The sequence below is a fragment of the Haliotis asinina genome, chromosome 2, assembly GCF_037392515.1.
Source record: "Haliotis asinina isolate JCU_RB_2024 chromosome 2, JCU_Hal_asi_v2, whole genome shotgun sequence".
Lineage (NCBI taxonomy): Eukaryota > Metazoa > Mollusca > Gastropoda > Lepetellida > Haliotidae > Haliotis > Haliotis asinina.
In genome coordinates this window covers 56,447,337-56,473,532 of record NC_090281.1, presented here as the reverse complement: position 1 = coordinate 56,473,532, position 26,196 = coordinate 56,447,337, and the positions used below count along the sequence as shown (strand labels likewise).

General features: G+C 37.9%; 1 protein-coding gene across 1 annotated transcript in view; it reads left to right on the top strand.

Annotated features, from left to right (window-relative positions):
• The first annotated feature begins 1,460 nt into the window (after positions 1-1,460).
• The window catches only part of LOC137273963 (heat shock protein 75 kDa, mitochondrial-like), an 81,533-nt gene continuing 56,797 nt past the window's right edge, over positions 1,461-26,196 (top strand). The window contains exons 1-2 of the mRNA XM_067806890.1: positions 1,461-2,027; positions 6,333-6,485. Of these exons, the coding sequence (XP_067662991.1) occupies positions 1,892-2,027; positions 6,333-6,485 (289 nt within the window). The 5' untranslated portion in view covers positions 1,461-1,891. The remainder of the gene's footprint in view (positions 2,028-6,332; positions 6,486-26,196) is intronic.

Genomic DNA, 26,196 nt, shown 5'->3' with positions numbered 1-26,196 from the left:
GTGTTTTCTTCATTACGTCAACAGTATTTTCTGGATAACATCAACGATATTTTTGTTCTGTATTGTGATCCTAATAATGCCTGTTTAAAGTTAACAATTAATGTTACCTGCATTACGTGCAAAACGAAGATTGATTTAAGTATGACTGATGAATGTAACAATGATCCTTGTATCACGTCAACAATATTTTCTTCATTACGTCAACAGTTTTTTTCTTCATTACGTCAACGGTGTTTTCTTCATTACGTCAACAGTGTTTTCTTCATTACGTCAACAATATTTTCTTCATTATGTCAACAGTGTTTTCTTCATTAAGTCAACAGTGTTTTCTTCATTACGTCAACAGTGTTTTCTTCGTTTCGTCAACAGTGTTTTCTGGATAACATCAACGATATTTCTTTTCTGTATTGCGTGGCCAATAATGCCTTTTTAGTGTTAACAATTAATGTTACCTGTATTGCGTCCAAACAATACCTGTATTACGCTGACAATGGTACATATATTGCCACAACAATAGTGCATGTGCTACTCATACGTTACCAAAGTTACACGTAGTATCTCAATATTCATACGTGTGTTTCGTCAACAATGGCTTCTGTGTTACATCACCAAAGATCCCTGTATTGTGTTAACAATAACGCTTGTATTGCGTCAAAACAGTAAACATATGATGTCTGTATTACGTCAAAAAGATGTCTGTATTACGTCAAAAAGATGTCTGTATTACGTGAAAACGGTAGTAAGTATCTTTTTTTACGTCAGCAGTGATGTGTGTTACTTCAACATTTATTTCTATATTACATTTGATGTTTGTTAGGTGTCAATAAGTAAATATAAACTTTGTTGGATACTGTTGGGAAGCATTGTTTCCACAAGAAAGTGAAGATTTACGGATGTCAGCCCCACCATACTCCCACCATTCACCTGATAACGGAGCATGCATACGCTCCGAAACATCGTGTTATTCACAATAAAGAGGTTGACATCCATAAACCTTGCAGATGAAGATTTGATTGTGGTTTTTTTATTACAGAAGGCCGCTTGATTCAGTGGAACGTTATATACATATATCTCTACATAAAATACATGATGCGTTTTTTTTGTTTTTTTTTTAATGTAATGAAGGTTTCTGTCACAACCTTTACTGTTTAAGAGAAAGTTTGGTAAATCACATACATCGCTATCTTCAGCAGTAGTCTGTCGTACCAGGGAGCCTATATATAGAGAGTTGTACAGATAGTTGTAGTTTATCCCAGGTCGTACAGACCCCGAAGCTAATATATCCAAGAAAGCCCACTCAAGTCTAGAAAATTTGGCAAGTCTAGATTTCCTTAGCTTCTAAAAATGAAGAAAGGCTCAGGGCTTATTATATTATATTATTTTACTTTTTACTATGAACTTTTGTTTCAGTAAAATATCTTCATTTCAGAGACTAGTTGTTAGTCTATCCTCAGCAGCAGAATCACCGCTTCACGTCGAATCGTCTATATACACGACATCGTGTGTATTGTGGTACAATATACTGTGATTGGTAGATTGCTTGTACACCGGTTGATAAAAGCCCCTAAAATATATCTACACAGCATTTGTACATAACTTCAATTTTTAGACAGACATTTGAGTCGACACTGGTAGTGACGCAAAAAACTTCTTCATTATCAATTATTATGCTACCATATAATAAATTAGTTAATTGCAGTGTGAATGGCAGGATTATATAAAAGGACCGTCGTGCATATAACAGACTTATATACACGACATTGTCTTGTCGTGTATATAAGACCATTATATACACTATGTCGTGTGTATAGCCACAGCCGCTTCACGTTGTTAAGACAAACCGTGATGTGTCGCCGCCAGTGATTGGCCATAAGCGTTTGAACTTTCCAACATGGCAGCCTCCATAAGATCATGTGTGTGTCGGCAGACCCGGTCGATCTTGGCGTTGAGACACTGTCGCCACATCACCACAAGGCTGTTTAGTCAGCACTTGAGACAAACAACACAGGCAAAACGTATTTGCACAGGTATGACAGTCTCAACATTTTAAAAGACACATGATTATACGTGTATCAAGCAAAACATGACGAAACACATTAAAACTGCGATTGTTTTGTGTTTGATCTTGGATGTTGTGGTGTTGTAGTGCACGGGCTTTAGATTCCACAGTGCATACCTGTCAACGACTCTGCGGCAAGAGTTCCACCCGTAACCCCCGCTTGAAATTTAATCGGTTTATTATGATTATTTCTAGGGGATAGGGTTTAGGGTTTAGAATTAAAGGGGCACTGATGCGGAGCAATTTCCGTGGACTGGTGTAAACTTTTGTTATTGTTTTTCTCCCGTGAGTACCCGGATAATATCCCAGAATTCGTGACTGGTTAGTGACCTCTACTGCGCAGTCCGTAAGCGCAATTGATAGTTTAATTATAGACAGATCAACTGAGGTGAAGTCATTTGTACTTCATCACAAATGTATTAGGAAAACAAATGAAACACTTTGAAGGTTAATCATCTGCCAGTGGTAGAAATGGTAAAAAACTATTAGGACGGAAAAATAACGAAGCCAATGTACGTCTCTATTTTTTGTGTCATAACCCTAATTAGTTTATTGTCATATTTGTATGATTCTGAAAATTAATAAAAGAACATACGATTTGCTTATACTCATAGTAAATTTCTAACATAACAGCAACATTTATACATTGTATAGACTGCCAATGTGGATCCTATTTCACACACATACGCGATCTAGTGTGTGTTTTCTGTCATACAGATTCTGCTGAATGCTACAACAAATAAATTAAAACAAAATACAAATAATGAATGTAAAACAGACTAATTTGATAGCAACAATGTCAGGCTACTACCTTGTTCAGGAATGTATCCATCAATATCCACGTAAAAGAAATCGTATTCCATTCATCTGCAGCTGGTAAATAATCCTGCTCTGTGTCGCGTGTCTTACAACTGTCTCATTTGCGAAAAAGTAACACATCGTTTCACGTCTTTCGTTGGTGAAAACTAGATAAACCTCTCATTGGTCTCCCAAGATAGCACACCTGGCAACTAACTGTATGATGTCCACTATTCTAAGTAATTTAGTTAACCAATAATGAGCAATCAGTCAATCAACGCAAGGGTGGTTAATTCTTTGAAGGGAGGATGTTGTTTTTGCACTCACACTTTACGACAGGGTGTAGTCATCTACACACACTGCCTTTTGACAAATCCGCTAGAAGATAAAAGTAATTAATCAATCAGTGTGTTATCGGTTAATCCTTTCATCGATGTTTGTTTTTGTAACTCAGCTGATAAACCCTCTTGCATCACTTACTTGCACATATTACATAACATACAATACATTTGCCATTACAGACCTTAATTTATAATGTTGAGTATTTACTCCAGACAGGAGAAATGCCAAATGGGAACCTTTGTTGAGTAACTGAAGTGGTGTTGCTACTAATTATACCTGTTATAAATTCATGAATTGACCATCAAGAGAATGATGACAAATAACACGTGTAGGTTTACACCATCAAACGTGAGTTACAGCAAGGAAGATGTAATCTCTGTGTCGCATGCAGCCTGAAAACACTTATGGGCCGAAACTGTTTTGAGGATACCAACGGAATTTCGTTACATAAGGAATACACACAGGCATTTGCTGTGTAATTGGGTAAATAGGTGAAATAAGTTTTTTTTTACGTAAGACAATTTTCAGATTTCTCTACCAAAGGCAAAGTCATCGGGTTTTTTTGTTTACGAATTCAAATAAATCAACTGTGTGTTTTATTATCATAAATAATAAACCATTGTAGCTACCATAGCTACCAAAATTTACGTATGCTATTTGCTATCACAGCTCAACCAACACTCAAAACTATCTAAACATAAAGCTTTGCAATCTTCCGTACTGAAACAAATGGCTTGCTACGTGCCTGTAGACATCATATTTTCATGTAACATGATTAAATATCGAGGTTAAAAACACAGAAATAGGATCAAATTGGATCAGTAAGTATACCATCCAATCATCCAAAAAGAACTACACTGCTGGGATATATGGTTACAATCAGACAAGGAATATCATGGATATTTTAAACAAATGGCATGTGATGGGCATCCGGCCTCCTGACTGTTTAGGTGAAGAAATTCTGCTAATATGGACAGGAGCCCAGTTCCTTTGTCCGTCACGGTCGAAGGAGTGGGCGCTGACCAATTTGCAGTCTGTTTTCGTAATTAGACCGTTGGCGAGAAGCATTATTCGCTCCGCATCAGTGCCCCTTTAACATTATGTTAGGTTCAATGTTAGGATTAGGGTTAGGTTTGGGATAAGCCTTCTATAAAACCATCTATTTCAAGACATAGAATGACTTTAAAAAAAGAAAACGGGGGTTACACTCGGAAATCTTTCCCACGTGTCATCGTATCCCAGTTGCCGAGATCAACAGCCATGATGTTGATCACTGAATTGTCTGGTCCATGACTGGTTATTCACAGGCCGCCGCCATTCTGCCGGAATATTGCTGAGTGTGGCATAAACTAAACTCACTCACTCACTCACTCATCCACTCAATGTATAACTGACACAGGCATTGAAACAAAGTCTTGACAATATATACATATATAGTTGTTGAAAGTTTATTACTTACAGGCCTCAAAGTGTGAGTTTGAACAACAAACAACTAGTATTATGACTACTAACCAGGGACCTGTTTCACAAAGCTCTCAAGAGTCAAGATCTCATAACTTTACTTGTAGCATCCGTAGGTCCTGTTACAGCATAGGAGGTACAATGGCTAAGAGAAAACTTATATGATATTAGGCTTATGAGAATTCTGTGAAACGGGGCCCAGATCAAAACTTCAAGTAAACTGGAAACAATTTAATCTACCAACAGCTTCAGAAATGTTGTACAACTGTAAAAGTATACTGTACCAACAGCTTCAGTAAATAGTTGCAATTTTTTATCAAAATTTACAGGTGCTTTATATTCACGTATGTGTATGCTGTATCATTCAGCTCATGGTCATCTTACTAGACTAATGGTCCATACCACCAATTCCACCAGCAGAAGACCCAGATAGCACTCATAGTTGGCCCAACTTTGGCCCAACATTTGCCAATGTTGGGCCAACATCTGGTCAACTATGAGTGCTACCTGGGGAGTTTCTTGGTGCAGAAAATCAGTTGCATCATGTACATGGTCCTGTGTGTTTAAGTTCCAACATGACAGTTCTGTTATTGTAAGATTAAGTGACTATGTAATAAATGAATCCGTGTGTATATAAGAAACAAACAAACAAACAGTAAAATACATGTCCAGGCACAGAGTGAGTTAATATACTCATGCACATAAGAAAGGCAAGTTTTTCTAACCAACAGGAACTAACTCTCAACCCTTGTGTTTTTGGCATAGAGCAAAGGCTGACGGTGTTATTAAAAATCTTTTTGAAAGCTCAAGTAAAAAACATCAGTACCATGAATCACCAAAACGGGCCACACAAATGAACAAGTGGGTATCATGCACACATTTCTGCTGAAATACAGCATTCACCAATTGTCACCACCATTAGTGTGCTCACAAATTTGGCCTATCCCTCCTTGTATATCAATGCCACGCTTAACACAAAGGAGAGAAACGGAGCTATTGGACATTTGAAAGCCAAAGTGTCAGTCCAAGATGTTTTTGCGTCATTTCAATGTAAACATGACAACCATTTACCATGTCCAGCACTAATACCATGCAACACAGACCACAGATGACCTTCCTGGGAGCATTCTTCCTAAAGTCTCCACTCCCCGACAAGATCGGCACATTTCCCGTCAACACCAGCAAAATCTGTTCTGGCCATCCCCTTTAACTGTCCAAAACTAAAAGATGCCATCAGTCTTTGCAACCAATGAAATGCCTTGACTTAAATCATTGTTTATCTGACCCTGTTGGTATTTCTTGTAATTAATGTTGAAACTTACTTATATGTATGCCTTAACCTTGAGTTGCTTTATTTTTCCATTCAGTGTGTGGAGCCGATTTCTGGAGTCCACCACCATGACACGCTCACTCTCACTCTAGGATAGGAGGTGGTGGGTGACCTAGAGGTTAAAGCATTCTCTCATCCCACTGAAGGGTTCTTCTTCACATGTGTGAAGCATATTTCGTTTTGGCTTCTGCCATGATAGTGCTGGAATATTACTAAAAGTGGTGTAAGAGCCAACACGTAAACTCTTGTGGGAGAGGTGGGGGATGGGCACAAAAGGTTAGTGGGTATCACCAAAGTTTTGTTGGCTTCGAGATTAGTAATGATATTCATTTTCTGTTTCAGTGAACCATTCAGCATCGCTTTTGAAAAAAACACCAAACTGGTTGTCATGGCGACCAATAGCAACATCAAGCTGTCTGTGGAGTGCTGAGGAGGCCAGCAATGAGTCTGAGGAAGACTATCACACCATCATCAAGGACACAGAGAGGGGTCGAGGTGAGTGATGAGGAATCAGCCATCCATCATCCCCGGCCCTGTCCCTGACATCCCAGTAGGGATGTTTAGCATTTATCATCAAAAACTCTGTTCCACAGGAGATATTGTTTGTATGAGATCAAACCTTATCTCCTAGGATATACAATCTTGACAGCAGATTTTGTGCTTTACCATGACAATGCTATGACATCATTAACTTGATGACATCACAGTGCGGAGACGCTGCTGCACTTCAAGTCCAATTCAGAGATGAACATTTTTCATTGAAAACTAATGGAGAGTGATTTTTTTGTTATGAATACCTGATGCTTTAGAACTCCCCAGTGGAAAACTGTTACATCGGAAACATAGGTTTGTTGGTAAAGTCAACAATCTTTAGCTATGACATCATCATCATCCGATGTCACAATAAAAATGAAGTGAGTGAGTATATCTTACGCTGCTTTTAACAATATTCCAGCAGCAGATATGTCACAGCAGGGGACACCAGAAATGGGCTTCATACATTCTACCCATGTGTGGAATCGAACCCAGGTCCTCAAGTGAATGCCTTAACCACTAGGCTACCCCAATACCCTAATAACCTATGGATAATACATGGTATTAATGAATGAAATGATGTGCAAATGTTATCAGTGACTGGTTTATTGTTGGTTAGTTGTTATGTAACGCCACACTCAGCAATATTCAAGACATATGGCATCAGTCTGTAAAAAATCAACTCTGAACCAGACAATCCAGTGATCACAGTTGTGATTTTTGATAATAAATAGAATCTACCCCGCTTTTCTTCTAAATACCCTTGGCAAGACTCAGATAGTTGTAACTTTATCATCTTGTGGTGATATATTAAATATCAGAATACACCAAGTTTGATTCCCCATGTACAGTCTCAGTATACCATACTAAAGATCACCATGCAGAGTTTTATATTGATATCACAACATGTTGATACATGTGAGAAGAAAACCCAAAGTGATATCGCTGACCACCCTAGTGAAACTCCTATGGTGAGGTCTTTCAATCAGTGTCTATTCTAGAACTGAAAACCTAGAGGGAATTTGTTGCCCCTGTACAAGAAAAGGAGGGGGGATTTGGAAAATGTAGGGGGAATACCTGTATTACCGTCTTTCAAAATAGAGTGGATGTACGAAACTTATTGCAACCACCACCAGTGAAACTATTGCTCATTTTATTTTGGCTACAATGGCCACATATCATAGCACCAAGTTCATTTTGAGAGAGCCATTGCCATTCTTGGAACCATTTTTTTCTGAAAAACACTTGGTTTGTTTTTTTTAAGAATCGGAGGGACCAGTGTCAGTCTCAGGGTTTTGCTCGCCTTTCGATTCACATGTCTCCTTAACAGACGTATCGGTCTGGGGAAACATGGCGGACACTGTTGCTTTCTCAGTAGTATTTTGTGCAAAAAAGTTAGTTATTTTCATTCTTTTGCGTGGCATTATTCATGCCAAATTACCACAAACCGTTGTAAATAAGAATTTCGTATTCATTGGTCGTCTTCAACTTCAAGTGATAATATTGTCTGATTTCGAAAACGAAGCTAAAACTGATGTTCTAAAAAAGATTGACGAAACTGTGTTTAGCAAGTGCTATACACAAGCACTTATGTTTAGAGTGCATAGTCTAATGTTGTCAATTAGTTAATTAATCAAATCATAACTTCATCGAAAAATGTTATCTATTCTCATACTGATATGAATGGAATTTCGTTTCCCCATTGCCGATAGTGGTTTTAAACAAGGGTCGATGCTCTGTTATGTTTACATGTCACCACTCGAACTTGACTCTGTGGCGAACTCCGATTTAAAAAGTCATTCCTTGTCAACATAAAGCTTTTTTCATATGTTTTTTGAAAGGTAGTTAGGGAGCAAATTGCTATGTGCACCTTTTTGCGCTCTGTTTTTATGAGGCACAATTTGATCATTATTAGCGCGAATCGCTCGTCCTAGAATAGACGCTGTTCAATATCTTTAGAGTGAGTGAGTTAGTTTTACGCCTCACTCAGCAATATTCCAGCTACATGGCGGCGGTCTGTAAATAATCGGGTCTGGACCAGACAATCCAGTGATCAACAACATGATCATTGATCTGCACAATTGGGAACCGATGACGTGTCAACCAAGTCACTGAGCCTGACCACCCAATCCCGTCAGTCACTTTTTACAACAAGTATAGAATGGTAGTCATGAATAATGTATTAACAGATTTACGTTTTTATCCCCCACAACACGTTTGCAGGTAGTATTGAAATGAACTCTGCATGTTTGGTGTATGTCCATGTACATTTGTCTTTCCTAGAGCAGAACTTAAAATGTTTCTTCACCAAACTTATAGATAGATCTAGTGGTGTACTTTTTTTTTGTAGTTTTGGAATTCTGAATAAAATATTTTTGTGTTCCCATGGCAACAAGTTTGACTTAGACATTAATTGATTTTGGAGCAGAAGTTTTAAAGCGTTTCAGTACTCTCCTTCTACTTTTGTACAGTATACTCTATCAATACCTGCATCACTCGAGACCAAATAAAAATACCGCTTTTGACAGAGTGCTGGAATGGGCAGTTTGCTTATTATGCCAAAACACACCGGAAGCTCACTATCGTACTGTCACTTAAACCTTAACAATATGATTGAATAAGTAACAAGGTAGTGTCTGAATGCACATTCATGTTTATTCATTGAAAAGAAAAGAATATCAGACACATCTATCTGCCAATTCCGTATGTTGATGCTAGTGCTTTGTGTGTGGGTCGAGGTGTTGTTATCTAAGTCTATCAGCTGCACTTTTTGTTGTTAACAAGAAACTGATTGACACTTCCTGTTTTTGAATAATCTTGTGAATTCTGTTGTTACAATATTTTATTTTACCTTAAATACCCACAAATCAACAACGTGTATACGCTTGCACATTTTTCCAATCAAACTGCCCACTATTTGTCACTCTGTGTAAGTAGCATGTACCACTCACTAATTAACAAGAGACTGATTGACACAACAGGTTTGTAAATAATCTCGAGAGTAACCACGAATTGTGTTGTTACATCATTTGGACCCGACTGCATCAAACGGTTGCGGTGTCTGTCATGTGCTGATTTTATGGATTCGTTTTCGTAACAATTTGTTCTTTGGAACTGAAAAAACAATGCCGATATCCTGAGTAGACAGAAACTGATGTTTACAGATGTTTCTAAATGATAAATAAGTGCATTTCGGCCGGATTGAAACTTTATGCTGATGTTGACAGAGTGCCGGTGTTTACAGAGGCCGATATTGCCAGAGTCCACTGCATATACAAACCAAATCATTGGACATAATCATAACTTGTAGATCATTAGGAGAATTTTGCCATTGCGAGGGATATTGATGACTTTGTCTTCTCTCTTCTGTTCAGTCATGTCACAAATATACTGATGGAAACACACAAATATCACAAGTGTTCTGTTCTTTTTCAGGTTTCTTCACCTGTAGTAGGGTAGCCTAGTGTTTAATGCATTTGCTTGTCACTCGGAAGACCTGGGTTAGATTCCTCACATGGGTAGAATTTGTGAAACCTATTTCTGGTATCCCCAGCCATGATATTGCTGGTATATTGCTAAAAGCAGTGTAAAACCAAACTCACTCACTAAATCTGCAAATAAATAAAGGAATGCTTGTATGTAATGTGTTCCCTTGGTTTTTTTTTCAATCAGTATATTTTAAGAAATGCTGTTATTTGAAGAGACTCAGAGACTTGAAGATAGTGTTTTGGTGTGGCAAATAATACGATGTGTTACAACGTTAATGTCAGTTTTTGTATTGCAGTGATTGTGTCACTGAGTGAAGATTTTGGTACAAAATTGGTCTCCACTGATCTTTTCTAGGCATTAGAAGCGACTTAATGGGTCAGGGGTTTGGATTTAGTCTTAGTTGATATCTGACAGCATGAATCATTGCTGATAATAACTGCATCATCAGGTCCAGATTGGCTGTAACTATTTAAATGGTCCATTGACAGCTGCAGTGTTAACAAGAAATACACAACATCATGTGACATTAAAACTTGAAAGTGTGATTGGTGGTGTCTGTCTTCAACAGCCATTTCTTTATTTCTTAACATTTTCACAAGTCCTGTAAGTTTATCAGAGATACATGTTCTATAATATAATTACATTTTTGACCTTTCGGTAATTGTGAATAGCAGCAGACGTCACCTGATCATGGTTTGTTATTGAATATCTTCCTTGCTATGGGATTAAAGTCACTTGTTTCCATAACACAAAGAGATGATTATTTACCACTGATTTTGCAAATGGGGTATCAGAATTCTTTTCGAAGTGAGATTTATGTTGATTGAGAGTAGTTTTACACTGTTTGTTACAATATTCAAGTAATAAAATGGTGTTTGATCCCAGAAAATGGGCTTCATACATTGTCCCCAAGTGAGGAATCGAACTTTGGTTTTCGGCATGATGAGTGAATGCTTCAGGCAGTAGGCTACAGAGAGAGTTAAACATGAAATGTGTATAATACATACAACAATGAAATAATTTCAACAAACCCAAACTGTGAAGAGCTACACTAGAATTTGTCATCAGCAACCCATGCTTGTTGTAAGACGCAATACGGGTTCCACGGGCCAGACTCTCTGGCTTGGTTGATATGCGTGAAGCCTCTTGTCCGACTTGTGTCGATGCTGCTCATGAGGTCAATCACGGGATTGTCTGGGACAATCGACTATTACTGACTACCATCATACGGATGGAACATTGCGGAGTCGTGCATTAAGCAACAAACATAATTACCCTTTCATACCAAATCCTTTTGAACTACGTTCAGGAATCATCCACAACCCATCATGTTATGATAACTGATGCAGAGGTTTCGCTTCCTGATATTTCAGTGCTGTGGAGTAGGATTGTCAACACCAACCTGACAAATAAAAACTCCTCTGTGTGCCATAGGCTTCACTTGATCTTGTAGGAACAGAGTAAAACTGTGTACAGTGTAGTCAATTTTGCTTTTATTGGGCCTGCAGATTTCAGTCAGGGCTTGTAGATTTTAAAACCAACAGGTAGCAGCAGGCCCTGGTGGCCAGCTGGTAAACTAAAGTATTGCAAACACTGGTTATACCCATGTGGGGAATCAAACTCAGGTCTTCGGTGTGATGAGCAAAAGCTTTAACCACTAGACTGCCCCCCACCGCTTCCCAAAACCTATGAATAATACATGGTATTTATGAACCATGGTTATCATGGATGATGAGCCACTGAGTGCAAATGTTATAACTGACTGGTTTGTTGGTTGGTTGGTTGTTCAACACCACCCTCAGCAATACTCCAGCTATATGGCAACAGTCTGTATATAATTAACTCTGGATCCAGTGATCAACAGTATGAGTATCGATCTATGCAACTGGAGACCATTGCCATAAAAGGCGACTGTGCTTGTCGTAAGAGGCGACTAACAGGATCAGGTGGTCAGGCTTGCTGACTTGGTAGACACATGTCATCGGTTCCCAATTGTGCAGATCTATGCTCATGTTGTTGATCACTGGATTGTCTGGTCCAGACTTGATTATTTACAGACCGCTGCCATATAGCTGGAATAATGCTGAGTGCGGCGTAAAACTAAACTTGCTCACTCACTCACTCAGTTGGAGACCAATGACATATGTCAACCCAGTCAGCAAGCTTGATCACCCGATCCCGTTATTTACCTTGTTATAACAAGCAAGGGTTACTGATGATCAGTTATAACCCAGCACTTTATGGTAATCTAACTGACTGATCACAACAGTATTAGTATTGATCTATTGACACATCATGACATCATTGCATCAATGGAAAAGGTTAAGTATTTTGCAAGTGTATGGATAAAAAGTTGCTTCTGTAGATTCATATGTAATACTAAAGTTAAATCAAGGTGACTAACTGAATTTTAATAATTGAACTTTCTGCCTTGTCTTGTTCAATCTTAACTTAAGGTGATCTGAATGAATGTGAACCTTCTTGGAAGTGAATTAATATGATATTAATATTTCTTTTGTTCATAAATTTGTATAGATACAATGTTACAGTGAAGGTGCAATACATATCTGTATAATGTGGGTGTTATACAACATGTATCCTGAAACAGTAAGTTCATGCTCTTTATTTTCATAGGGATGTCACAACCCTGAATCATATGCTTTTAAATTTCAGCAAACTAAGGTAGGATATTGGAGGGAGAAAAACATATCTTGGGACACTCTGAAGATTGTGCTAACCAGGCAGTCCTAGAGAGCCAGTATGCACAAACTGGTTCTTGAACAGACTGGTTCTGGAGCAGTTTGTTGTTACTGACATACATTCACTTCAACATAAATTATAATGTGGTTTAGCATATGTATTGCAATACAGGGGTTGTAAATGTATGTCATATCATGAGCTTCATATTGTGATTTATTGCTGCATTGTTACAGCTCTCACTAGATATTACAGTACTGACATTTTACCATCGCATCAATATTTTCATGTCCAATGACATCAGTACCAAAACAGCATGAAAACTTTGTTTCTATGGAACAAAATACATCATCATATTTTTCCTGTATTGAAATTTATTCTCTGATATTAAAAGCCCAAATTGATATTTCTTTTCTAATGTTGAAATTCTAACTCTAAAATTAGTAACAAGAGAACAATTTATTTTTTGAATTATCATTTATTATCATATTTTAACACTTCCTAAAATATGATCTGATTCTGCTAATTATCCATCATTAACCAGACATAAATTTACTTTGTAACACATTTTTGCACCACCAATTTGACAGTCGTCAATCTCCTGAGTCTCAGGTTCTGTATCATATTTCACAAATTTAATTGATTAAAGAGACCGTTAAGATACGGAAGAGACGGAAACACGATACACAATTATCATCGTCATGAAAATCTATTACGTGTCGTTATTTTTGGCAATCACTTGACCTTCGACTTTAATAGAACAGCTGTGTAATAATTACCTTGTATTCACAGACTTTTGAATTTTAAAGACATGGATGAAAACGTCTGAGGGTGACTAAAAGAGATAAAACGTAATATCCCCCAAGGGAATTGCTCTTTTGGAACACAACGTATTGTTTGCTGTGTATCGAACCAAGTAATTGAAAACAATTAGCTGCAGCCCCAGGATGCAGAAAACAGTTCAACATCATCCCCATCGCTAAATCAAATTTGGAATATTTGCAGATGTGTCTGACTTGATACATACTGCATGCTGGGTAATAACAGTTTTTCACTGTTTGAATTGGAAGGGTAATGTTTGGGACAATTAGAATTATGAGTGTGTTTTTCTCAGTTCGTGTATGGGACTGTTTTTGCTGATTTTTAAGTGCTTATTTAGTCTCCGATACTGGATAGAAAAAAATTATGGAGGCAAAAATGGAGGATGAGACTTGGATGTAACTAAAAACCTTTATCGACAAATTGTACGAGTCGAAAATAAATGCAATCAATACGTCTTCTGCCCTAGAGGTTTAAATGTGATTGCACACGACTTTTTCCATCACTTGGTGGTTATAGGGATTGTGCTGTGCCTGTATTGTAGTGGGGAACCTGGCTGGTTTTCTTACATGTTGACTCTGTGTTCCAGACTATTGGGAAAAAAATGTTTCAGTTTTTTTTAGCAGGTTCCCAGAAGACTTCAAATGAAATCATCCACGTTACCACATCTACATCAGTCAGAAATTCGACAGCAAATGGAACTATTTTATTTGTGATTTGAATTTAAATGTCTTTTGCCAACAGTTCCTCGCTTATTTGTGTATTAAGCCTTGTCCCATTATTCAGAAGCTGATGGTGCCAATTTATCAGTGTAGGCAGAACTCACTATGATTTCCCTGTAGTTTTGCTAGCAGCAGAGGGAGTATCAAGACAGCTTTATGAGAGTTGGAAAGTGCATATGCTTACTGAATCAATCAGTTTGATGGAATTTTATAGGCCCCTGTCTGGCATGCCAGCTTTTGTCTTAAATGTAGAACTATCGTGTATTGAAGAGGATACTAGCTTGGGGATGTCAGGCGATGGTGACCAGTGTGTGGTCTCACTGTTGTATAACACTGTTATCTCTTATAAATATAGCTGCGGTCGGTGTCGAGATATGTGTGTAGGCTTGTCTGACCAGTGTGAAGTCTACACTGTCATATAACACAGACATGTTCTGTTTATTTATATAACCATAGTCAGTATCGAGATATGTGTGTAGGCTTGTCTGACCAGTGTGAAGTCTACACTGTGGTATGACACAGACTAGTACTGCTTGTTATCCCCTGCCACATGTTTAGCGTGAAGCGGGGGATATAGTATTAGGCTCCGTCTGTCTGAACATACATACATACAAATTAGAATATCTGAAGAACAGTTGACTAGATTCATTTCATATTTGGTGTCTAGGTTTATCACAGTAAAAGAAAGGTCTCAGTCAGGTTTGGTGACCTTGACCTTCATCTCAAGGTCACAAGGGGACTTCAGCATTTTACCTTGTCATCAAGATATCTCAAGAACCGTTCACTGGATTTTCCTTATATTCAACACCAAGTTTTATCTAGGGAAGGCACAGGGCGCAGTTGATTTTGGTGACCTTCAGTTGATTTTCAAGGTCATGGTGACACTTTAAAGATTTCACCATGTGAAACTGCATTCATTGAGATATCTCAAGAACTGTTCACTGGATTTTCTTCCAAGTTTCCCAAGCTTTATCTAGGGAAGGCGCAGGGCCCAATTGATTTTGGTGACCTACAATTGACACTTTGAAGATTCCAGTATGTTAAACTGCATGTTAAGCTTGTTACATACAGTTTTCATCACCTGACTCCAATGAAGAATACTTTTAAGTGTATTCTTGTCTGAAAAGACATTGTGTAATCATATCTTTTTGTTGTAGAAGCTGGGGCAGCCTGCACTTCTCCGCGGGCACAAAATCCGCTCGCTCTCACGCTCACTCACTCACTCACTCACTCACTCACTCACTCACTCTTGAAAGACATAAGTGTTCCCACATGGGACATACGAGTGTCAACATGGGCAAGTGACTTACTGGTAACAGGTGCCTATGTTCACTAAGAAGTTAATGTTCAATATATGGATGTTAGAATGCATTATGTTCCTCAGGGAGTAGAGAATAACAGCTGGCAGCCATACAGATCCACTGATCAGGAAACAAATGAACCATATTTCATTGTGAGATATTATATGATGCTGATATATTAGTTAAATACAGAACATGAGTTCAAAAATAAGCAGTTGATCTAGTATAGGGTGTTAAAATATAAAATATCATGTGCTTCAGGTCCATGCAGCTATACATTAAAGATGTTGTTGCCTTATGTACAACAATAATTGGAACTTGATGTCAAATTTTAAAATTGAATTGCATTACAAAAAATTTGTAAACGTTCAGGAGCTCATCAAGTTCCACACTGCAAAAGACATTTAATATTCTCTATCAGTCCAAATATATAAATTGCCAAAAACTTGAAGAGAACTATATGCTTTATCAATCTAATATGCACAGGTGGATATAGGTGGTTCAAGAGTACCTACACAAGCACGCATGCATGCATACATGCATACACACACACACGCTATTAGAACTCGCATGAAAACGTGTGAAAACTGTCCATGGCCCTTTTTCAAAAACCTCTGTTAAGATTGGTTGTATATCCACACAGCTGACTGTTTGTCTCATGGTAATTGTATTGGAACTAGGTCCCTCAAATCATGTTTATATGATATGCCACTATTTTGATTGCTCCAGGCCGATTAATGTCGCAGGTGCTCTAGGCCCGACCCACTTGTTGGCACAGGTAAGCAGTGATTAGCTCTGATGGGATCAGTCAGGTAACAAACGAGGTATCTGTTATTCCCTTGTTCGCAGGCCATCACTCAGTAGTGCCATGGCAAGATTAATCAGATTATATCCTGACTTTGTGTGGATCACCGTGCTGCTGAATTGTACGTGGCTGAAATTCCAAGGCATTTGGTTTCAAGGAGCTGTGTGGTAGAGCCACCAGGTAAATCTCATTAACCTACCTCAGTCAGGTGAGACACAATCAGAAGGTCAGTTGGTGCAGATTATAAGGGAATGAAACTCTGGCGTGTTTGTTATGTCACAATGTTGATAGAGTTACTTTCTATACAGCTAGAATGTTGTGATGAAAAGGGTTTTAAAAGATTTCTTTGTTAGTAAATGCCCCACCTAGCAATTTTCCAGCTACTTGACAGTAAACTGTAAATGATCAAATGTGAACCAGACAAACCTGTGATTGATGTCTCTGACCACCCGATCCTGTTACTTGCCTCCAATGAGAATCATGGGTTGATGAAAACAAATCTTAACCCAGATCTTCTAAGGTAGGTTTTTGAAAAACTTGCTAACACCTTTTCGTTTCACCAAACATCCACATGCACCAATTACTGTCCATATCGATCACATCAGAGATCTCTGAAGAAAAACTCATCAGGATTAGTGAGTGAGTGATGTTTAACACACTTTATTGCATTATTACTGCAATATCACGGTCGTCAGGTATTGTACCAGTGTGTGGAATCTTCCTTTACAACATCTTGAACGTTTAGCCACTCAGCTACCCACCCACCCCTTTGCCACCAGAATCCAATAGAGGAATGTAATAATTGATCTTTGCTCCCTATGAGTGAATGAGTGTTTAACACAAGTGGCAGCAACAATAATGTCCAAGAAGTCCATCGTGTGAAGATCTCGATTTGTACATATGTTACTAGTTTTACCCACTCAGGTATTTCATACTGATTTTATTGTCAGAATCCTTGTGCTTCCAGAGCCAGAACTAGGGCAATGCATGAATTCTGACAAAGAGTCTTCATGCATGAATCTTACACTTATTATTCCTTAGTTCTTTCTAGCATCCAGTTAGAAAATGCACTGACAGCATCTTAGAAAACTGCTCTTGTCAAATACCATCAAAATCTTCAGCAATGACATTGTTTTATTCCGACCATACATCACAATATATTTTGGGTCCAAGTGACAACAACAGTGCTGGCTGTCTGGATGATGCATACAATACAGTAGTGAACTCATATTTGCCTTTATGCACATACAATATTATGATTTGTGCAACCCTGTGGGTAATAAATGTGAGGCTTCCTGTGACGTGATTTATGACTGAAGCTGCTTGTCAGTAGTTGTCATGGATGTACAGTGGAAGCTGTCAAAACCGGCATCTGTCCAATCTGGCAGTTTGTCAACACTGGTATAAAATCTCGATCCTGTTCATGGCTTGTACATTTATCACCACCTCTACATTCTGGCACATTGTCTTAAACGGAGAATTTCTTCAGTCCCCATGAGTGCCGGTTTAGAGAGCTTCTGCTGTAGTAGCATGTATAACAAGGACTGACTATTGGCACACTGTGCCTTGGTAACCATATCCATATTTAGCTGGGAAAAAGAAATCAGAATTTTATGGATTTACAACGTTGGTTACAGTCTTCCTTGTGGTAGGTGTGTTACTGAAGTTGGACTACACAGTAGGGGGTCCTGTGTGACGTGAAGGTTTCTGTAGATGTTAGGGAAAATCTCTCTTTTGGATTGAGATATTTACTTTAATCTCCAGAAAGTCTTCCTTCAATCTTGCCAAAAGTATAACTTTCACAGAAAGGAAAATATTCCTTCAATACAAAGGAGAAGTCATGGTGTCTTTTGTTTTGAAGTAATATTTCTTGTGGATTAGAGTAATACTTACTTGTGGATTGAAGTAAAAGTTTCTTATGGATTGAAGTAATTGTTTCTTGCAGGTTGGTGTAATAGTTTCTTATGGATTGAAGTAATAGTTTCTTGTGGATTGAAGTAATAGTTTCTTGTGGATTGAAGTAAAACTTTCTCGTGGGTTGGTGTAATAGTTTCTTGTGGATTGAAGTAATAGTTTCTTATGGATTGAAGTAATTGTTTCTTGCAGGTTGGTGTAATAGTTTCTTGTGGGTTGGTGTAATAGTTTCTTGTGGATTTAAGTAATAGTTTCTTATGGATTGAAGTAATTGTTTCTTGCAGGTTGGTGTAATAGTTTCTTGTGGATTGAAGTAAACGTTTCATGTGGATTGAAGTAATAGTTTCTTGGAATTAATCTTTCTTGTTTAAGAAGGTCATCCCAGTATGGGAAAACTAATCAAGATGGGATTAATTAGGTCCTGATAATCTAAAGAGATACACATGTCTTGATTATGAAAGACTTTATTAAGTTAGTGTTCTCAGACTCCTATTATAGGGTGTCCTTACATGTCTAGTATAAGGGCTAGTTAGTGAAGTTAAATGTTGCCAAAGTCTGAAGAGAGGCATTAATGAGAGTAGAGGGTTGGTCGGGGAGTTGCTCTCGCAGTAGACATTTCCCTCAGACCATTGTTGCTGATCATTGTTACAGTGGAAGAAAAATACATGATAGTCCACCCGACCTGGTGAAATGCAACAGAGAACCTTAGCTCACTGATAACATCAGCCATGTTCCCTCAGTACGTGTGATTGTGTGTGCGACAATTTACAGACAATTTGTCATACAAAAGGCCTATTAGTTCTGCTAGACGCAACGGCAGTGATTTCTTACGCCATGTGATTGGTTTCAGCCTCCACCCAGAACAATGGTGTCCATTGTGCGGATGTTAAGCATGACTTCATGTTTTGATACCCAGACAAGATAAGTTAAAGATGTTATCAGTACTTCATCGTGGCTGAGTTTCTGAGTTACGCAGCTGATTAGGGTTTCATGGCCGGCATCCATTCTTGCTCCATCTATCAAGGGGAGTGCTCTAACCACCCGTTTGTCTTTACATCATGTCACTGCAGCTTGAGTTATGTCCCCTTGCCAGCATCTAGTATATCTTAATTCAGTGTAACTTAGATGTCCACCAGGTGTTAAAGTGTTTGTGAAGCACACATTTCAAAGAAGTGTCTATCACGCGAAAATAGTTACAGGGAGGATATTGCCAGAGCATGGCCCAATCAGAAGACAGTGATACACTTGGCATAGTGTATAATTTGTGTTAGTCTTATCGGGGAGTGTACACTGGTGACACTCGAAACTTGTGATAACATCTTAAGGATTTTTAACTGTCGCAGAATTTGTGTAGAGGGGATTAATATTGCCTCTTTTCTTTGTATGGTGTGTAACTTTGTCTCTTAGCCATTGTGTGGCAAATACCTTACATTTAAGGTTCTACAATGTACTATATATATATATATATATATATATATATTATTGTATTAGGCTCACTGTAAAGTTTAAGACAACACCTAATACACACAATATACATGTGTCTTCAACATTAGTTTCATTTCACTTTTGAAAGAATAAATCTGACCATGATTGACCAGGTTTGAAGTCCCTAACATTTAGAAGGCTTACAACTCTTCAGCCTTTGTAATGTTACAATCTTTCTTCCTGAGTGATGTTAGTCTTACTGATGTTACAATCCTCCCTCCCTTATGTTGCAAACCTTATTCCTCTCTAGTGTTACGATCCCTTTAGTCTCTGATGTGACAATGTTTCTGCGTCTCTAATGTTGCAAACCTTATTCCTCTGGTGTTACGATCCCTTTAGTCTATGATGTGACAATCTTTCTGCCTCTCTAATGTTGCAAACCTTATTCCTCTCTGGTGTTACGATCCCTTTAGTCTATGATGTGACAATCTTTCTGCTTCTCTAATGTTGCAAACCTTATTCCTCTCTGGTGTTACGATCCCTTTTAGTCTCTGATGTGACAATCTTTCTGCCTCTCTAATGTTGGAAACCTTATTCCTCTCTGGTGTTACGATCCCTTTAGTCTCTGATGTGACAATCTTTCTGCGTCTCTAATGTTGCAAACCTTATTCCTCTGGTGTTACGATCCCTTTAGTCTATAATGTGACAATCTTTCTGCCTCTCTAATGTTGCAAACCTTATTCCTCTCTGGTGTTACGATCCCTTTTAGTCTATGATGTGACAATCTTTCTGCCTCTCTAATGTTGCAAACCTTATTCCTCTCTGGTGTTACGATCCCTTTTAGTCTATGATGTGACAATCTTTCTGCCTCTCTAATGTTGCAAACCTTATTCCTCTCTGGTGTTATGATCCCTTTTAGCCTATGATGTGACAATCTTTCTGCCTCTCTAATGTTGGAAACCTTATTCCTCTCTGGTGTTACGACCCCTTTTAGTCTATGATGTGACAATCCTTCTGATGCAAACCTTATTCCTCTCTGGTGTTACGATCCCTTTTAGTCTCTGATGTGACAATCCTTCTGACTTTCTAATGTTGCAAACCTTATTCCTCTCTGGTGTTACGATCCCTTTTAGTCTATGATGTGACAATCATTCTGATGCAAACCTTATTCCTCTCTGGTGTTACGATCCCTTTTAGTCTCTGATGTGACAATCCTTCTGACTTTCTAATGTTGCAAACCTTATTCCTCTCTGGTGTTATGATCCCTTTTAGTCTCTGTTGTTGCAATCCTTCTGCATCTGAAATGTTACAATCCTTCTTCTGTTTTAACATTACAATCCTTCTGACTCCCTAACATTATAATCCTTTTTATCTAAAGTTACAATTTTCAGCCTTTAATGTTACAATCCTTCTTTATCTCTAATGTAACAAAGCTTCTGTTTCTATATTGATACAACCCTTTTGCAAAGCTCACAGAAAGGCATATTTCGTGGTAGTGTTCTGTTGAGTCTAGGCCTGGCCTGTTCCAATTGTTGTTTACAGGGACTGTCATGCAAGGGGTGAAAAAGGCCATGTTGAGATGATGTTAGGATAATTGTAAAATAAACAATAGTTTCATTTAGTACCTGAAATATGAGCATATCTTTTTCACAGAAGAGGAACCTCATAATCGGTATGGAGCCTGTCAGATACTATACGTACTATACTAAGTGTTGTTAGCCAATCAATTACAAGAATACAGTCTGAGAGAGCCCAATCAAACTGTCTCCTATTCCAGGAACTGTGGTGCCTATAGCAGAAAATCTTCAAAAAACTCAGCTTTGAGGATATAGATATGATGATGAATTGATCATACCACAAAATTCAGATTTCTGTTTTCCCAAAGGAGACCTTTGTTTTGTAAAGAATTGTCACAGCTTAATGGGGTAATATTGTCATTATCTGTCTACTGAAACAGTGCTTTGTAATGATGTATATATCGAAAAGGGTTTTTTAACACTTTTTTGTGAAACAGGACCTTATAATGACATATATATTGAACAGGGTTTTATACCATTTCTTGCTGAAACATGACCATTTATTGATGTGCGTACTGAACAGGATTTTTAAACGTTTTTTTTCTGAAACCGAACCTTTTAATGATGTGTATTTTAAACATGTTTTTCTTTTAGAATTTTTTAGGGGGAAACAGAGCCTTTAATGATGTGTATATTGAGCAGATTTTTTTAACATATTTACTCTGAAAAAGGGCTTTTAATGATGTGAATACTCAACAGGGCCTTTCATGGTATATATATTTAAAAGGGTGATTTAACGTCTTTGCCGAACCAGTGCCTCTTAATGGTGTGAATACTAAAACAGGGCCCCTGAAACATATGTATGCTGAAATAGCATTTTAATTATGTGTATACATAACAGGGCCTCTTAATGCAATATGCCCGGTTCATGTATTTTGGATTCTTCACAAACTTTGTGTTGCATAGCTTGTAAAAAAACTGGGAAAAAATAAGGGAACACTTGAGCTTTCATGTGATCCCTTGATTTTTTCCCTCAGCATATATGCTGAAACAGGGCCTTTTGATGATGTGTTTAGGGCCTCAATATCCAAAGACTGATCATGCCATTAAGATCAAAAAAGGTTGGTGGTTTTACTTATGTACGGAACATGGTGGTTTGATGATGATTCTAAGGGTCAAGATAGAACCTCAACTTACAGATGATATCTACAGTCATATATGCAGAAACAGGGTCAAGATAGAACCTCAGCTTACAGATGATATCTACAGTCATATATGCAGAAACAGGGTCAAGAAGAAAGTGAAACTACCTTTAATGAACACTAGCACTTTTAAATGTTCAATTTCTACAGTAAATGTCATTAGGTTGTTTGACTCTCCGACTATATAGGTCGCCTACGTGATGGTGCTAAATTTCAAAGGGCACATGTTTGAGTTCATTAGAAAATAATTAGAAATCTGACTGACTCTGATAAAGGACTTCTCTGGTTGTATAGGATCTATCTGTCATGCGATTCCTTCTAATTATCAGTGCCGTTAAAGCTGGATATATAAATATTTTCTTAAAACATCAAGTACCCTGTGGTGTTGTTGTGGTCAGTTTTCAAACAACGTGTGATATGTTATTATTAAGAGAACCACCTCTGTGATGTAGTGGTTAGAATATCCGCCCGGGGAGTGGAAGGTGGTGAGTTCCATCCCTGGATTGTGTCATACCAAAAGACATGTTGGTCCCTGTCTGGCACTCGGTATTAATAGGTACAAGAAGGACTGGTTGGTCAGTTTACTGTCTTTGAATGTGGTATCTCAGTGGGCTAGTGCTATAAAAATGCAAGCAGCCACACATGCTCAAGCATACACCTATGAACAAAATATTCTTATGTGTGACGTTGAAACCCTAATCGCCTCACCTCATTATTAAGAGAAATACTGTTCTCCACTATCCTTTGTTTCTGTTTCTCATATCACTATCCTTGCACTACCCAAGAACATCTGGGTTAGAGCTGAAATTCATCAATGCTTGTTTGTGGTCAAAGGTAACTAGAAGATCAGGTGGTCACGCTCACTGACTTCGATCATGCATGTAATCGGGTCCCAGTCCAGGTTGATGCTTATGATGTCAGTCACTGGATTGTCTGGACCAGACTTGATTACTTACAGACAATGATCATGAAGTCAGATTCTGTTTTACGGACTGGATCGTTAAGGTAACCAATAAACAAACAAACCCTACACTTAATCCTGTCTGATGAGATTGACATCATGGGGGCGGTAGAGGAGACACCGATTGGCTCGGATAAAGGACTTCTCCAGGGGTTTGTATAAAATGTAGGGTAGCCTTGTGGTGTTCTCTCGTCATGCCAAAGGTTCAATTCCCTGCATGGGTACCATGTCTGAAGCCCGGTTCTGTGTCCCTTGACGTGATATTGCTGGAGTACTTCTAAAATCAATGTGAAACCATACTCATTTGAGATCATGGTCAGACAAAATGCTGAAAAATGATGTCCTGATGAAACTATGTAAGTAACTGGACAGCTGTTGTTTAAACAGATTTGATACCTTGAAGAAAATGTACAGGATGATAAGCTACACATTTGCAGTCCAGAGTTACCTCTCTTTTGTGTGTAAGGATGTTCTGATGGTGTATTATCTCAGAATTGTTTCTGTTATCCATCATTTCAAGGTTTCAGCACCACTCACTCACTCATTCTGTCCATCACTACACACTCACTCCACCATTTATCTCTCAATGTTTTACAGCTGAAATGTAAAGAAATATCTTTCACTTAGTCACCCAGATCAATATCATTATACCACTCATACTATAGTGAAAAGAATATTTAATCACTCATTCACTCGGTCACTCACTCACTCTTGCTCATTCAGTGAAGGACTGAGATATGAGCACATGGCTATTCCTTCTCTCTATCTGCTGTCATTTGGTTGCAATGAAAAAAACACATTTATTCAATCACTTGCTCACTCACATAATGGAAGATGGGCATTCGAGCAGACGGCTTTTCCATCTCTCTCTACAGCCATTTAGTGGCAGTGAAAAGAGTAGATTTACTTTAAGTCAATCACTTTCACTCACTCCTTCTTCCACTCACTCCTTCCATCTTTCCCTCCTTCACTCACTCACTTGCTCACTCACTCTGCATGGCTGAACGTATGGTCACATGGCAGACCGCTGCACAAACCAAGAGCCATCTCCCTGTAGAACCTAGCTGTCAATAGTCTCAGCGGTTCTGTGTTATTCCACAGTAAGGCAACAAATGGGTACCACAGTTGTTGATTTTCTCCAGCACACTACACTCGTCCTGCACCCCCAAATTTATCGCCGCAAATAATAATGAGCTAATTCTTCTGATCGTTCCCCAAACACTCCACAATAGGGAACAAGCGAGGGATACTAATTTAGCAGATAAATAGACCATCTCACTTTGCGAGACAGGAATCAATCCTTATGAATCCAAGATTGGATTAAATTTCCCACTTCCATAGCCACCATTTGCAATTACCCTGATTACTGCGATGGCTGTGAAAACGTTGCACCAATTACTGATTTCTCTTTCTCTTGTTCTACGACCACAAATCGTAGCCAATTTCATTTCGTAAATGTCCGACACGAAAAGCAAAATACATGTCCAATTTTTGCACACAGCTCTAATGACATACAATGTAATTGTTTATGCAATCAAATCTTGGTGATGGAATCTTTTTTGGACTGGGAATATAATTTTCTCGAGTAATTGGATCAGAGGAGATAATCACATTTTGCAAGTGGTTTTATTCGGATCGGGATTTGCTCAAAACATTTCCTCCTTGCTTTGATTGTCATGTTAAGCTCTCTTTTTTTCGGTAGTTTTATCGGAATATTGGCAGCCATTACAAACATTGCATTACAGGATACCCCTTCATATGAACCTGATTTTGAGGCAAATTGAAGTTATTTTTTTATAATATATTTTTATTGTGAATATTAAAAAAATCCCTTCATTCATGAAAAGAGCTCTTCCACATGAAGCTATACGATTTTGACGTTGATGTGTGTTTTTTATATAGATGGAAATGCAACTACTCTCTCTATATTAAGGAGGTCATTTATTTTGCTAGTAATGTGATAACAGTCTTTTTAAGGAAAATGTAGTTAAGATTGTTAAGAAAACATTAATATCAGTTATTTTAATGATAATGTAAAGGTTTGTTTTAGATTCATTTCACATTTTATTAAGTAGTAAATCGGGCAAAAAATCCAATGCATTTGTAAATGAACTGAAGAGAGCTAAATGATTTAGAGAAGGAATTACATAAATGACAAAATTGTTGAAAATCAATTATTGTTTCCACATAAATGTGATGTTTTCAACTGACACGTGCCATTTCCTTCTATGAAATAACAAAAGAATTCTTGAATAAACATCATTTCAACCTTTTAAACTTTATGAAAAGTACTATTTCCTGCCTATTTTTAGTCAGTATTAATAAATCTTCTATGACTGAACTTTTAGAATTAAGATTACGTTTTCTCAGTTTCAACAGTTTCATTTTGGTCTTGATACTGTTGAAAATTTCCACAGTCATATTATGCAGAGTTGCTTTATTAATTACCTGATATATGAGTACGTTTGTGTAGGGATAGTTAGTTTCTAAATACTTAACTGATATCTTATACATCTTTACGGCTTATGGTAGATGTCATGACTGTTTGTGGCAGGAGAAGACTGTTGGAATAGAATAGTGTTTCTCTTCCATCTTAATGACAGCATGCGTTAGCAGATTATCCCTCAGTGGATTAATGTACACATGAGCAATATGTGTGATTTAATTCTCCAAGCTGATTTTCTAAGTAGGGATCTTGAACTCAAATAAAGGACAACTTTCACAATTAGTGGAATTTGTTGTTGGAAAAGGTTTAAGCTTTCTGTCTAATAAGATGTTTATTTCATTACTCATTCACAGATCCCTAAATTGCTAATTTAT